The following is a 14,656-nucleotide window of genomic DNA, read 5'->3' on the forward strand; positions in this document are numbered from 1 at the left end:
TCACACATCGACAGCGCCAACACACAAGCCGAAGAGAAGGCAAGCACTGGACCGGCCGCCGCTAAGCGTGACCGACCGCCGCTAGACCAACAAAAGAACCCAAACGAGATCGCCCCCTAGGGGATGTCAAAACGACATCTTCAAGAAGAGAAGCAACGGAAAGACCGCCGCCGCTGTCCGTCGGAGCTCAAAGGAGCCAAGACTGGGCTTTCGCCCGGCAACCACCCTCTTGCGAATCCACGGCTGGTGCCCCGATGCTCCACCACCATTCAAGCTCTGCCGACATGTGGGACCCTAGCACCGGAATGCGTATGAAGGACTGAAGCATTTCGTTTCTGAATCCTTCTGCGTCTGAAGGACTGAAGCACTTCTTTTCTGAATTCTTCTTCATCTGAAGGACTGACGCATTTCGGTTATGAATTCTTCTGCATCTGAAGGACTGAAGCACTTCGTTTCTGAATTCTTCTGCATCTAAAGGACTGAAGCATTTCGTTTCAGATATGCATATGTGGACTGACACCCAGTATGTTCTAGTATGTTGCATTCTTCAGTATGTTAAACATTTCGCTTCACAGGAGTAGTATGTTTTGAGTTATGAAGTTAGCCCAATTCTTCCCTGATTGCATTATGCTTTCTTGTGCATCATGTAGCCATTTATTTAGCTAGTTGATGCAGTTGTTGTTTCGCTCAATAGAGGATCATGTCTGCAACTTGCAGTTAGGTGTGTTTATGGGCTCCTTTGGAATGCATGGGCTTTTATTACTCCAGTCACCATAAAAATCTTGTGAGTTCAGCAGGGAACTAACTTAGTATTAAACACACTTTTGGGGGAACTATCAACAAATTAATTAAGCTTAGTTGTCAATTTAATCCTAGAAAGAAAATTAATTGGGGAGTAGCTCAATATAGTTTCTTCGCACGCGCTCTCTACAGCTAACTTAAAAGTTCACAAGTTGTTTTACAAACAAATATAGTTGGTCTCTCACTTTCTACTAGAAAGATCAAAGATGAGTGATGTGGTGTGGTCACTAGTCACAGTAAGTTTTGCCGAATGAAATACAGTAATAATACTCCAGTAAGTATGCCGAATGTGCGAAACTCTGTCCTGCAATTTGCAGGTCAGGTAACCGGAAAATGGCGTGGCATAATATTTTCTAAAATATCCTTAATTAGGCACATTTCTTGGTTTCTATAGTGAATTTTCAGTGTTAGTTTTACCCACCACCTTTTCTTAGGAGGAAAAGTTAAGATGGTAAAATTTCTCCTAACTAGCACCAAACCTGAAGAGATTTAACATACACGTTCTTTCCCCAGCATAAAAAAAAAGAATATAGGAGCATGGTTATCAAATATGGGCTGAATCCAATGCAAATTCTCAGCCCATTGAGCAGAAGTCCACAACCTTCTGGCCCAACACAGCCTTCAAACACAGAAGGCTCTCTCGTCCAGCTGGCGAGCCAGCTAGGCTTGGAGAGGAGGAAACGTAGCGGCCGCGAAAGCGAAAGCCAACACGCCTCCGTCTCCGACTCTCCGCCTCCTCCGCGCTATAAAAAGGCGGCCCCCCATAACCCCATTCGACTTGGACCACTCACCGATCAATCCGTCTCGTCTCGTTCCACTGCTTCACCGCGAGCGAAAGGGGAGAGTTGGGGTTTTGCGAGCGAGATCGAGCGATGGCGACGGGGAGCGGAGCAGCGGCGGCGGCGGCGGCGGATGCGGAGGAGAAGGAGAGCGGCAGCAGGATGATCACCCTGACGAGCAACGAGGGCAAGGCGTTCGTTGTGACGGAGGCGTCGGCGAGGCAGTCCGCGACCATCAGGAGCATGGTCGACGACGGCGGCTGCGTCGACAAGGGCTTCCCGCTCCCCAACGTCGACTCCAAGACCCTCGCGAGGGTGATCCAGTACTGCGACGAGCACGGCAACAAGGAGCCCCACACCGTCGACGAGAGAGCGGCGCTCGCCAAGTTCGACAGGGACTTCATCGCCGAGCTGGACGCCGACAAGGCCTTCCTCTACGACGTCACCATGGCCGCCAACTACCTCCACATCCAAGGGCTCCTCGCCCTCACCACCCAGTGCGTCGCCGACACCATCAAGGGCAAGACCCCCGAGGAGATCCGCACGGCCTTCGGCATCGAGTACGACCTCACCGCGCAGGACGAGAAGGAGATCAAGGAGGAGGATACTCACGCATGACGCACCAGCTAGCTGCCCCCGTAAGCCGTAGTGTCCTCGTCGTAACGATTGGTCTCTCGTAGTTGCGCGTTGTGTCTCTGGTGGATTCAGATCCAATCAAGCTTACTGCCTTTGAGTTCGTGCATCCTGTGTCCAAGTAGAAGTGTAGAACTGAGTCGGCTGTGTCGTTGAATGCTTTTGCAACTGCTGGATCGCTTGCATGAAGTGAATATTTTGCCCCGAAATTGTTTTGCTGTGTCCGCTTGGCGTTCATGCAGTTAGTCTTCTTGTTAAATGCTCGCTCTGTCTCTAACTCTGTCTACTCGTGATGCTTGGGATTCCAAACCAACAGATTTGGTTTCAGATTTGCAATGCAACAGTTCTCAGTGCTCAGGGATGTTTTCCTGCTCACAAATTTTTATCAGGTGCAAGTTTGTGTTGCGTTTTGCTTGAACTCAAGTGCGAATTGAATTCAGGAGGGAGAAACACATCGTTGCAATTTTATCTGAATGCTGCATTTCGTTTTAGTGATGCATGGATTGGTCCTGTTCGAACTGTAAATTTTTGCCCCAAATTGTTTGCTGTCGCTCGGTTTTCATGCAGTTAGACTACTCGGTCTACTTGTTGGCATCCAACCCAAGAGTTTGGTTGCAGATTAGCGATATCTCTCAGTGCTCAAACTTACCGGGGATGTTTTCTTGTTTATGAATTTGTATGGGTTGCGTTTTGCCTGAATTTCTGGTGTGAACTGAACAGAGAATGGAAAGCGTTTTGCAAATTTATCTGAATGCTGCATTTCATTTCATATATGTATGTACTGATTAGTAACAATGACCAACTGATCAGTTTTTGGTTCAGTTCTCAACAGTAACTGATCCTTCTGTGTTGCAAACTGATCCAACTCCCTGCATGTTTCATGTTTGCAACCTGATCAGATAAAGTTTCAGAGATGTTACAAACTGATCCTTCAGTATGTCTGTCTGTTTGGTTGATTGACCCAACTCCCTGCATGTATCTGAATTCTTCTGGATATGAAACAATTCGTTTCAGATATGGATGTGGATTATTACCCTAGTATGTCACAATTTGTTGCATTCTTCTGCATCTGTAGCATTCAGTTTCAGAGATGAATGGGCTTATCTGAAGAATCATGCTTGTAACTTGCAGGGACTGTGTTTACAGGCTTGAGTACATGAATTTTATATATAGTTTTCGTATGAACAAATTACTTCAGTTACCATAAAGGTCCTGTAAGGTTTCTTTATTTCAGAAGGGAGCTAACTTTTCAGAGCTCTTTTAGGGAACTATCAACAAATAAATTAAGTTCAGTTGCCAATTGAAAACAACAAAATTTCTAGAAAGAAGATTCACATACTATGTAACCTAATTTAAAAGTTCAGATGTTTTTTTTTAAAAAATTCACGCACTATGCAGTAACCACAAAAGCTCCAATGTTGCGCCGTGAGCCAAGGAAGGGGACGGGACTAGTCCACAAAAGCTCCAATATCGGCATGTCCAGCAACCTCTGAGCTGCTCTGAAGGAAGAAGAAACAACTCTAGCCCATACCAGTTATATTTGTTGTTGAACTCGGAGTGAGGTCATACCACTTTTTTTTAGATAATGGAAGTTTTTATTGAACTCAGTCAATTACATCAAAGTGATACAATTATCCTGAGAACACTTCCGGCCTATGCATAACTAAAATGCACACAGCCGAACAAACAAAACTACACTCGAAAGGAAAAAAGAATGACATGGAGTATTGAGGACCATCAATCTAACGACTAAATTGCCGCTCATAAACAACTCCTTGGCCATCTCCTACAAAAGCACAGAGTTTTAAGGACCACCAATTCTAAGACTAGATCGTCACCTATATCTCTGGGTAAAAAACTCCTTGACCACCTTCTCCAAATGTTGACATGCCGCAACTACCATATCCCGTGAACCAGACTTCTGTAGGATAGCCCATGTACGAAGCCAATGGATAAGAGAATATATAACCTGCAAAGGTGAATATATGACTTTTTTTTTATCAAAAACCACATTATTCCTGCATAGCCAAAGCGACCAACAAGTAGCAGCTGCTCCTAACAGAACATGTGATTTCAAATTATTATGAATTCCATCGAGCCAGCTCCCAAACATATGCGCTACACAATGTGAGGTCATACCACTTGACATAGATGTTCTGATGCATGCCCTCAAAATGAGGCAATTACAGATGTAACTGGTCCAGGATTATTTATATTAATTGTAATCAATCGAGTTGAAACCTCATTTATTATTCATATAACAAAGGTATATAAATTGAACAAGTTTCGAGTTTCTAGTAAAAACAAATAATATCCTAGACTGAATATGATGATCATATATCAAGGTTATAACATATCAACTCCATAATACTCCCTCCGTCCCAAAATAAGTGCAGTTTTACACTATTCATGTTCAACGTTTGACCGTTTGTCTTATTTGAATTTTTTTATGATTAGTATTTTTATTGCTATTAGATGATAAAACATGAATAGTACTTTATGTGTGACTAAATATTTTTAAATTTTTCACAAATTTTTCAAATAAGACGAACGGTCAAACGTTGAACACGGATATCCACGGCTGCACTTATTTTGGGATGAAGGTAGTATATCTTACAATCTTTGTCTACCCCAATGCCGTGCATTGGGCGAGTCAATCTTGTCTAGGACTAGGTATATAGTGTTCCATGTAAGATATATGGCGCCTAGTAATAGACCACAGAATGAGTGTGTCTTGTGATGAGAAAGACGGTGGCTGGCACAGAGATATCCAATCTCCCAAACAACTCTCAATACCAAATCTGCATCCGGATTCCCCCGTCGAGGCATATCCTTTATGACAGTATGTACCTGGAAACACGCAGATCTTAGGGGAAACAACACAACACTCAAAGTTAATTTCATAATTGAAAAGATCAGCACTGAAAAATTCCATCCAAAATACATCAAGGGCAGGCCAAGACGAAGCAATCAAGCAACTCAGAAAGTTTGTAAGTTAATTTGCAACGGTGATCAGGATGTACAAAGAAATTAAACTTTTCCCAAAAAATATTAAAATAAAACTAGTACCAGCAAATAATTAGCTAGCCCATGATTTAGAGAAAGGACCAACGAAATGTAACAAACTTGACATATATCTAGACAAAATTAACTAAAGAAGGTCCTAAAGCTACAACGAAACTAACTAGGGGATACTTGATCAAGGAAATAACTCGACTAGGGAGGAAGATGCCTCCCAGCTCTTAAAAAGAAATTAAAAAAAACTTGACTAGGGAGGAAGACAAATTTCGAATTTTAACTCACATGTTTGTGAAAATATATATAATATATTAATCTATCTTGATAAATTTTTTGATAAATTTTTTAGTGTCATGCATAAAACGGTATATTTACGTCTATGCATGCTGCGTGCGATGCGTTGCACTTGCACGTTGCACGTTGTAACCCCACCCAAGCCGTCGATCAGGCCTCCGGCCCATCCGCCCGCCCGTGGCAGCGTTGGGGAGAGTCGACCGACCGACCGACGCGCCCGCCGATCGATCGAAACCATATCAATTCGTTCGCCCGGCGGGTAAAATGCGGTACATATGTTTCTGTTGCGTGCCACGCTGGGAGTTTCGATATATCGTTCCTGCGCGATCACATGCTACAGTACATAATCACGTTAGCGTCGTACCGCTTCCCGGAAGCTCTAATGGGCGAGTGATCCCCCCCCTCCTCCTAGTTTCCTTTTTTAGCACCGTATTACTTTCCTATTTTAGTAAATTTATACACCTAAAGTTTATACACCTCAAGTTACACATCTAAAGTTTAGAGACCAAAAGTTTATATATCCGATTCAAATTTGAATTTGAATTCAAATATTTTTTTATATATAGTATTTCTATACATCTAAAGTTTATAGACCTAAAGTTTATAAGTCAAAAGTTTATATACCATGTTTCAAATTTGAATTTGAATTATATCTGATTCAAATTTGAATTTGAATTCAAATATTTTCTATATATAGTATTTTCATACATCTAAAGTTTATACACCTAAAGTTTATAGATCCGAAGTTTATAAGTTAAAAGTTTACATACCCGATTTAATTTGAATTTGAATTTAAATTTTTTATATATAGTATTTCTATACATATATAAAGAAACGTGTGTGAAGTGGTATGGACGTGACCGTGGGTCATAAGGTCTGGATCATGTGCGTGGGGCTTTTTCTGTTTTGCCGTTTCTGATCGCGCATGCGTCCGTCCCGCGATCACTCGCGTATCAGGAGGACCCACCGCTTCCTGCCACCGAGTCGGCCGTCGTCGTATTCTTCGGTGTATCTTTTTTTTTTTTCACGGTATATATGCATGTCACTTGTATTGTAAAGGGAGGGGAGGCAATCATTCTAGCAACACAAATACAAAACATCTCTAGTTTCTAGTCTTTGCCGATAGACACCGTAACTTCTTTAATTTGCTCGTAGAAATCTTAAAAGCATGATAATTTGCTGAAATATAGTGTATATATCACCAGTCAGCTGCGTATTCTTTAGGAGTTACAGAAAGGGATTGATCGTCAAAATAAATAGCATTGGGGAGAGATGATTGCCCTGCGTCGTAGCCCACTGCTGTAGTGCCCTGATTTACTCACATGCAGACTACTTAACTATCGTATCCCATGCAGGCCCCACATGTCAGCAGCGAACTCTTTCCTTATCTCTCACACAGTCATCCTCCCTTTGCTCTTCACTATCCTCACTAGCCCGGGAGGCATGCTGCGGGCGGCGTGCACAGGGGTGGTGGCCGATAGTGTCCTAGTGAACTCATTGCAGGATAAAAGGCAAAATCCCTCCTCTCTCTCCTGTCACAGTGGAGGACGACAGTAACAACAGTGAGGCTAAGCTTAGACGGAGAAAGCTTGGGGACGTGCGGAGCTCGAGCTTGATGAGGTACTCCAAGCTTGGGGAAGGTTCCAACAAGGCTTGGGGCAGCTTGGGAGCTCAAGCTCGAGCACCCCTACAACTACTTGCTCTCTCCCACCTCGAACCGGCATCGACAGCGAACCCACGAATCCTTCGTCCCAAGATCTCAATTTAGGCTGTGTTTGTTTGGAGTTATTCTCAACTCTCCCATCTCGTTTTCCGCGCGCACGTTTTTCAAACTACTAAACGGTGTGTTTTTTTTTTTGCAAAAGTCTATATATGAAAGTTGCTTAAAAAAATCATATTGATCCATTTTTGAAAAAAAAATAGCTGATACTTAATAAATCACGCGCTAATGAATCACTCGGTTTTTCGTGCCCAGGAGATGGGTTCCCAACCCCCTCCAACGAACACAGCCTTAGTTTCTTCACACACACTCTACAGCTAACTTAAAAGTTCACAAGTTGTTTTACAAACAAGTATAGTTGGTCTCCCTTTCTAGGTTGTGTTTAGTTCCACGCCAAATTGGAACGATGTGACGGAAAAATTAGAAATTTTTGTGGGTAGGAAAGTTCGATGTGACGGAAAATTTATAAGTTTAAAGAAAAAAGTTGGAATCTAAACAGACCTATTAGAGAGATCAAAGATGAGCGTTGTGGGGTCACTGGTTATAGACTCAGTAAATTTTGCTGAATGAGATACAATATAATAGTACTTCAGTAAGTTCGCCGAACGTGCGATACTCTACATATGTTGCAGTTTGTAGGTCAGGCGTGACGTAGTATTTGCTAAAATATCCTTAATTAGGCATATTTCTTGGTTGTTGTAGGTGAATTTTCAGTGTTAGTTTTACCCATCCACCTGTTCTTAGGAGGCAATCAGGCTGTGTTCTTTATCACCTGCTCCCAATTTATATCCCTTATTTTCTGCACGCACGCTTCCCAATCGGCTAAATGGTGCACTTTTTTAAAGGAAACTATATGAAAATTACTTAAAAAAATTTATACTATTTTATTTTTTGAGTTTGTTTTCGCTAATGCTTAATTAATTATACACTAATGTATCGCTTCATTTTGCGTGTGGGGATGTGAAGTTCCCAACCTTCACCTCAGAACGCAACCTAAGATGGTAAAATTTCTCATAACTAGCACCAATTACTGTCGTTCATCGATACTAAACCTGAGGAGATTTTAACGTACAAATTCTTTTCCCAGCCGAAAAATAAAGGAATATGGGAACATGTACTGTAGGGCAGCATGGTTCTCAACATGGGCCGAGTCCAATACAAATTCTCTGCCCATGGACCACAACCTTCTGGCCCAACACAGTCTGCAAACACAGAAGGTTCTCGTGCAGCTGGCGAGCCAGCTAGGCTTGGAGAGGAGGAAACGTAGCGGCCGCGAAAGCGAAAGCGAGCACGCCTCCGTCTCCGCCTCCTCCGGGCTATAAAAAGGCGCCCCCCCATTTGGCTCGGACCACTCACCTATCTATCCGTCTCGTCTCGTCTCGTGCCAGTGCCACTGCTTCACCGCGAGCGAAAGAAGAGTTGGGGTTTTGCGAGCGAGAGCGAGTGATGGCGAAGGGGAGCGGAGAAGCGGCGGCGGCGGAGGGGAAGGGGGAGGAGCCGGTTGCGGCGGCGGTGGTGGAGATGGAGGGAGAGGACGCGGTGGTGCCGGAGGCGGTGGCGGCGGATGCGGAGAAGGCGGAGGAGAAGGAGAGCGGCAGCAGGATGATCACCCTGAAGAGCAACGAGGGCAAGGCGTTCGTTGTGACGGAGGCGTCGGCGAGGCAGTCCACGACCATCGGGCACATGATCGACGACGACTGCACCAGGGAAGCCGTCCCGCTCCCCAATGTCGACTCCAAGACCCTCGAGAAGGTGATCGAGTACTTCGACGAGCACGCCAACAACAAGGCCGACACCGACGACGAGAAAGCGGCGCTCGACAAGTTTGACAAGGACTTCATCGGCGAGCTGGACGGTGACAAGACCTTCCTCTTCCACGTCACCATGGCCGCCAACTACCTCCACGCCCAAGGACTCCTCGACCTCACCACCCAGTGCATCGCCGACACCATCAAGGGCAAGACTCCCGAGGAGATTCGCACGGCCTTCAACATCGCGTACGACCTCACCGAGGAGGACCAGGAGGAGATCAAGGAGGAGGACGCCTGGGCCTTCTGAGGAGCACGCACCTGCCGCGTAATTGTTCTCGTAGTTGTGTGTTGTGTCTCTGGTGGATTCAGATCTGATCGGCTTACCTTTGAGTTCGTGCATCCTGTCCAAGTAGAAGTGTATAACTGAGTCGGCTGTGTCGTTGAATGCTTTGCAACTGCTGGATCGCTTGCATGAAGTGAAATATTTTGCTCCAAATATTTTGCTGTGTCTGCTTTGGTTTCATGCGGTTATTCTTCTGATGAGATGTCTGCTCTGCTCTGCCTCTAAAAACTACTCTATCTACTCGTTGGCGTGTGGTTCATTGGTGGGATTCGGTTTCAGTTTTGCAACATTTCGGTGCTCGATCGATCGGGGATGTGTTCCTGTTCATGAGTTTGTATCGGGTGCAAGTTTGGGGGTCGCTTTTTTGCTTGGATTCTTGTGTGAGTTGAATAGAGAAGGGGGGAAATGTCACACCATCTGTTTCACTCTGTTCTTCCTTTCTACCGATCTCTGTTCGTAACAAAAAATCGCTGCAACTTTATCTGAATGCTCAATTTCGTTTCAGATATTCATGGACTGACCAGTTAGTAGTGACCCCGTATGCTGTTCTGTTGTTTGGTTGATTATTTGCGCAACTCCATGCATGTGCCTGAATTCTTATGGATCTGAAGCATTTCATTTCATATATGCATGTGGACTGACCCTCCAGAATGTTCTGCGTTGTGTGTTCTTCAGAATCTGAAGCATTTCGCTTCACAGATATATGAACTGATGTCCCAGTGTGTTCTGACTTCTGAGTTGTTTGGTTAAATTAAACCTAATTCCGTGAGTTGTTTGGTTCAATTAAAACCCAATTCCATGAACATGTTCTGCTTTCTTACAGATCATTCAGTTGATATCCCGCTGTGTTTGCTTTATAAAATTTCTCTACGTGTCTGAATTCCTCAGTGCTGATCCAAATGAGTTCGTGTTGCTTTGAGAAATTATGGGCTGTTCGTTGCACCTGTTGCTTTTCCTGCTCTGTGTTTCTGAGTTCCATGTTAAATTCCTGCACAATCGTAAATCTGTTTGAATTGGCATTATTTCTGAACTTGGGATCAGAGGATTTGCACAATTTCAATTTCAGTTGAAACACGTGATTCTTACTATCTGAGACTAATAGGGGGCAAGCTTCTGATAATTAGACAGTGATTTCTGCTATGAATTGAATAGAGAAGAGAAATCCTCGTTTCAACTTTATCTCAGCGCTGCATTTTGTCTCAGAAAACTATATCTCAGCGCTGCATTTTGTCTCAGAGATGCATGGACTGAACCATTAGAGCTGATGCCTTAGTATTCAGTTTGCTGTTTGCTGATAAAACTCCCTGCAAAATTTGTCTGAATTGAATTCTTGTGTATATGAAGCATTTCGTTTGAGACTGATACACAGTATGTTGCATTCTTCAGCATCTGAAGCATTTCGTTTCAGACTTCAGAGATGTATGGACTTACTACTTAAGTGTGTCATGAGTTGTTTGGTTAAATTAAGACAATTCAGAGATGTATGAACTTACTACTTTCTTCCGCATCATGTAGCCATCTGCCCATCTAGCTACTTGAGCAGTATTCCACGTACTAGTTGTTTTGCTCAACTAGTGCACATTTTTGTAAATGCTAGTGTTGTGTTTACGGGCTCCTTTGGAATGCACGCGTTCTGTATGGTTTTCGTATGAATTACTACAGTTACCATGAAAATCTTGTAAGATTTATTCATTTCAAAATGGGAATAACTATTAAAAACTCTTTTGTGCAACTATCAACAAAATGATTAAGTTCAGATGCCAATAGAAAACGATAATATTCCAGGAAAGAAAGTAATTAAGTTCTGTTATTTTTAGAGAAGTTGGCTAATACCCCCGCTGCAAGGCGGTCCTGTGTTGTCGTTTTGTTCTCCTTCTCTCTGTTCTCCCCTGTTCTCTCCCTCGACAGTTTAATGTCGATCTTGTAAAATTGTAACATCTTCCTTTCAGTCTTAATAAATTTAGGTCGGCCGCCTCCTTGGCCGTCCCGGCAAAAAAAAGTTTCTTCGCACACACTCTATACAGATAACTGAAAAGTTCGTTTGTTTTACAGAAAGAATAGTTGGTAACTTGGTATCTCCCTTTCTAGAGATCAAAGACGAGTGATATGGGGGTCACTGGTCACAGTAATTGGCTCATGTCCAGTTGTTGTTGATGGAGCCAAACAACATGTGTGAAATAATAGTAATACTCCAGTAAATTTGCAGGTCAAGTAACAGGAAAAATGGCGTGACATATTTCCTTTGTTACTGTAGTGATGTTTCAGTGTTAGCTTTATCCATCAACGTAATATTAAAAGGAAATTAAGACGATAAATAATTCTCATAACTATGAACCACTTGGTTGTTATTACTAGCATCAATTACTACAGTTCATCAATATGCCCGGAGTTCTTTCTCTTCGATTTAAATCTTAAATAATGGCGATATATCACCAACGATCACCGAAGAGAAAAAAAATACATAATATGCAGTAGGAATTTTCATCATGAGAAAAACACAAAACATATCAACCTGAGGAGATTCAACGACCATACAGATACTCTTCCCAAGGGTGGGAAAAAAGAAAAGAAAATGGGAGCATATGTACTGTACGGTAACATGGTCCTCATAAATGGGCCGAATCCAGTACAAATTTCTCAGCCTATAGACCATAACCGGCCCATCATTATGCTCAGCCAGCTCGGCTTGCAGGAGAGTAAACGTAGCGGACACGAAAGCGAGGCACCGAGCAACGCCTCCGCTACAAGAAATTTCATTTCGGACCCGATACGGTATTGTTTCGGTCGAAATTTTTATTTTTATTTTCTATTGTTTTTATAAATTTGGTAATATTTTGATCAAATTTGATCAACATTTGTTTAAAATTTTGGAAATTTCGGACTTTCAAATTCCGTGACCTCCTGAATCGGTGAAACCGAAAAATTAAACCCCGACCCGAACTCGTAATCCGGCGGCTATATATTGGCGCCCCCCATCGGCCTCCGACCCGATCAATCCGGCTCGTCCCACCTCACCCACGGCGAGCGCTAGGTAGTCAGTGAGAGAAGAGAGCCAAGTTGATCAGTGAGCGCGAGAGCGAGCGATGGCGGCCGCGGCGGAGGATGCGGCGGCGGCGGCGGGGAGGAGGAGGAGGAGAAGGAGAGCGGCAGCAGCAGGATGATCACCCTGAAGAGCAACGACGAGAAGCTGGTCGAGGTGACGGAGGCGTCGGCGAGGCAATCCAGGGCCATCACGAACTTGATCGACGACGGCTGCGCCGATGTCATCCCGCTCCCCAACGTCGACTCCAAGACCCTCGCGAAGGTGATCCCGTACTGCGACGAGCACGGCAGGGCGAACTCCGGCACCGACGAGGAGAGGGCGGCGCTGGGGAGGTTTGACGCGGACTTCGTCGGCGAGCTGGACAAGGACAAGGCGTCCCTCATCGACGTCATCATGGCCGCCAACTACCTCAACATCCAGGGGCTCCTCGACATCACCTGCCAGCGCGTCGCCGACACGATCGGGAGCGCCACCGCCGAGGAGATCCGCGAGGCGTTCGACATCGAGGACGACCTCACCGAGGCGGAGAAGAAGGAGATCCGCGAAGAGAACGCCTGGGCCTTCGACGGCATCCCGTAAGCCGTACTGTGTCCTCGTCGTCATGATTGCTGATCTCTCGTAGAGGCCTAGCTGTGTGTGTTGTGTCTGGTAGATTCAGATCAAATCAGGGAGTTTCGTGCATTTTGTCCAAGAAGAACAGAGTCGGCTGTGTCGATGCATGCTTTGAACTGTTGGATCGCTTGCATGAAGTGAATATTTTGCCCCAAAATTGTTTGTTGTGTCTGCTTGGCTTTCATGCAGTTAGTCTTCTTGTTAAATGTTTGCTCTATCTCTAGCTGTCTACTCGTTGGCATCTGGTTCGATGGTGGGATTCCAATCCAGGAGATTCGGTTGCAGATTTGCAACATTTCTCAGTGGTCAGTGCTCGATCGATCGGGGAATGCGTTTCCTGCTCGTGAGTTTGCATTGGGTGCAAGTTTGGTGTTGCTTGCTTGGATTGTGGTTCGGATGAATTGAGAATGGGAAAAAAACATCGTTGCGATTTTATCTGAATGCTGCTTTCGTTTCAAAGATGCATGGACTGATCGGTTCGAACTGATCCATGCATGTGCCTGAATTTTCTTCTGCATCTGAAGCGTTTCGTTTCAGATATGCATATGGACTCCCTAGTATGTTCTGTGTTGCATTCTTCTGCATCTGAAGCATTTTGTTTCAGAAATGAATTTCACCATTTGGATTGAACCCCTAGTATGCATGTTCTGCGTTGCATCTGAAGCATTTGGTTCAGAATGGTTTCAGATATGCATTTGGGTTGATCCCCCCTATGTTCTGTGTTTCCGGATCCGAAGCATTTTTCGTTTCAGTGATGCATGTACAGATCTAGCAGTATGTTCTTGGTCGTTTGGTTAATTGGCATGGACGCATGGTAGGATTCCAGTCCAAGAGATTTGGTTGCAGGTTTTGCAACATTTCAGTGCTCGATGTTTCCTGTTCATGAATTTGTATCGGGTGCAAATGTGAAAGTTTGGGGTTGCAATTTGCTTGGATTCTGGTGTGATTTGAATAGAGAAGGGAAAACATTAGTGCAAATTTATTTGAATGCCGCATTCGTTGCAACTTTTCCTAGTATACTGCCTTTGGTTGATTAATTGCCCAACTCCCTGTATGTGCCTGAATTCTTCTGCATTCGAAGCATTTCGTTTCAGAGATGTATGTCCCAGTATGTTCTGAGTTGTTTGGTTAAATTAAACCCAATTCCCTGCATGTGTTCTGCTCATGCTTTCTTCCGGATTACTCAGATGGTATCCTACTTTGTTGTTTGATTTACAAAATTTCTGTACATGTTCTGAACTCTTCTGTTTTTGTACATGTTCTGAATTCTTCTGTGCTGATTCAAATGAGTTAGCAACTAGCCAATACTTGGCTCCTGTTGCTTTGAGAAATTATGGCTGTTGATTCACCTGTTGCTTTCTTCTGTTCTGTGTTTCTGTTCCCTGTTAATTGCTGCACAATCGTTAACCGGTTTGAATTGGCACTAATTCTGAATTTGGGGACAGGGGATCACACGGCTACACAATCGCAAATCTATTTGAATTGGCACTGTTTCTAACATTGGGGACAGCGTATTGCACACTTTTAGTCGACATGTACATTTAAAATCTCAGCCTATGGCAAACTGAAGTCACTTGGGTACCTGGAAGTATTCCCAGGCCTGAAATATCTGTTTGAATTTCATAAAGATGAAGGATGTGTTTAGCTTGCAGAACATAAAAG

The 14,656-nt window shown here is 44.0% G+C and overlaps 3 protein-coding genes across 3 annotated transcripts; all 3 read left to right on the forward strand.

The window, feature by feature from the left end:
- Positions 1–1,594: 1,594 nt before the first annotated feature.
- Positions 1,595–2,499, forward strand: LOC127780513 (SKP1-like protein 11). Its single transcript, XM_052307433.1, has one exon. It carries the CDS (start codon positions 1,674–1,676, stop codon positions 2,196–2,198), a length of 525 nt encoding a protein of 174 aa, XP_052163393.1. The 5' UTR covers positions 1,595–1,673; the 3' UTR covers positions 2,199–2,499.
- Positions 2,500–8,624: 6,125 nt separating this feature from the next.
- LOC127780495 (SKP1-like protein 11) lies at positions 8,625–9,485 on the forward strand. Its single transcript, XM_052307412.1, has one exon. The coding sequence runs from the start codon at positions 8,692–8,694 to the stop codon at positions 9,301–9,303; it is 612 nt and encodes a 203-aa protein (XP_052163372.1). The 5' UTR covers positions 8,625–8,691; the 3' UTR covers positions 9,304–9,485.
- A 2,981-nt stretch (positions 9,486–12,466) lies between these two features.
- Positions 12,467–12,961, forward strand: LOC127780949 (SKP1-like protein 1; the record flags this gene model as incomplete). Its single annotated transcript, XM_052307943.1, has 1 exon — positions 12,467–12,961. A coding segment is annotated over one exon (495 nt), but the record flags the coding sequence as incomplete, so codon positions are not given.
- Positions 12,962–14,656: the final 1,695 nt, after the last annotated feature.

Source organism: Oryza glaberrima, chromosome 7 (assembly GCF_000147395.1).
Source record: "Oryza glaberrima chromosome 7, OglaRS2, whole genome shotgun sequence".
Taxonomy (NCBI): Eukaryota; Viridiplantae; Streptophyta; class Magnoliopsida; order Poales; family Poaceae; genus Oryza; species Oryza glaberrima.

Coding starts and splice junctions, on each gene's coding strand:
- LOC127780513 (XM_052307433.1), top strand. CDS start 1,674: ATGGCGACGGGGAGCGGAGCAGCGGCGGCGGCGGCGGCGGATGCGGAG.
- LOC127780495 (XM_052307412.1), top strand. CDS start 8,692: ATGGCGAAGGGGAGCGGAGAAGCGGCGGCGGCGGAGGGGAAGGGGGAG.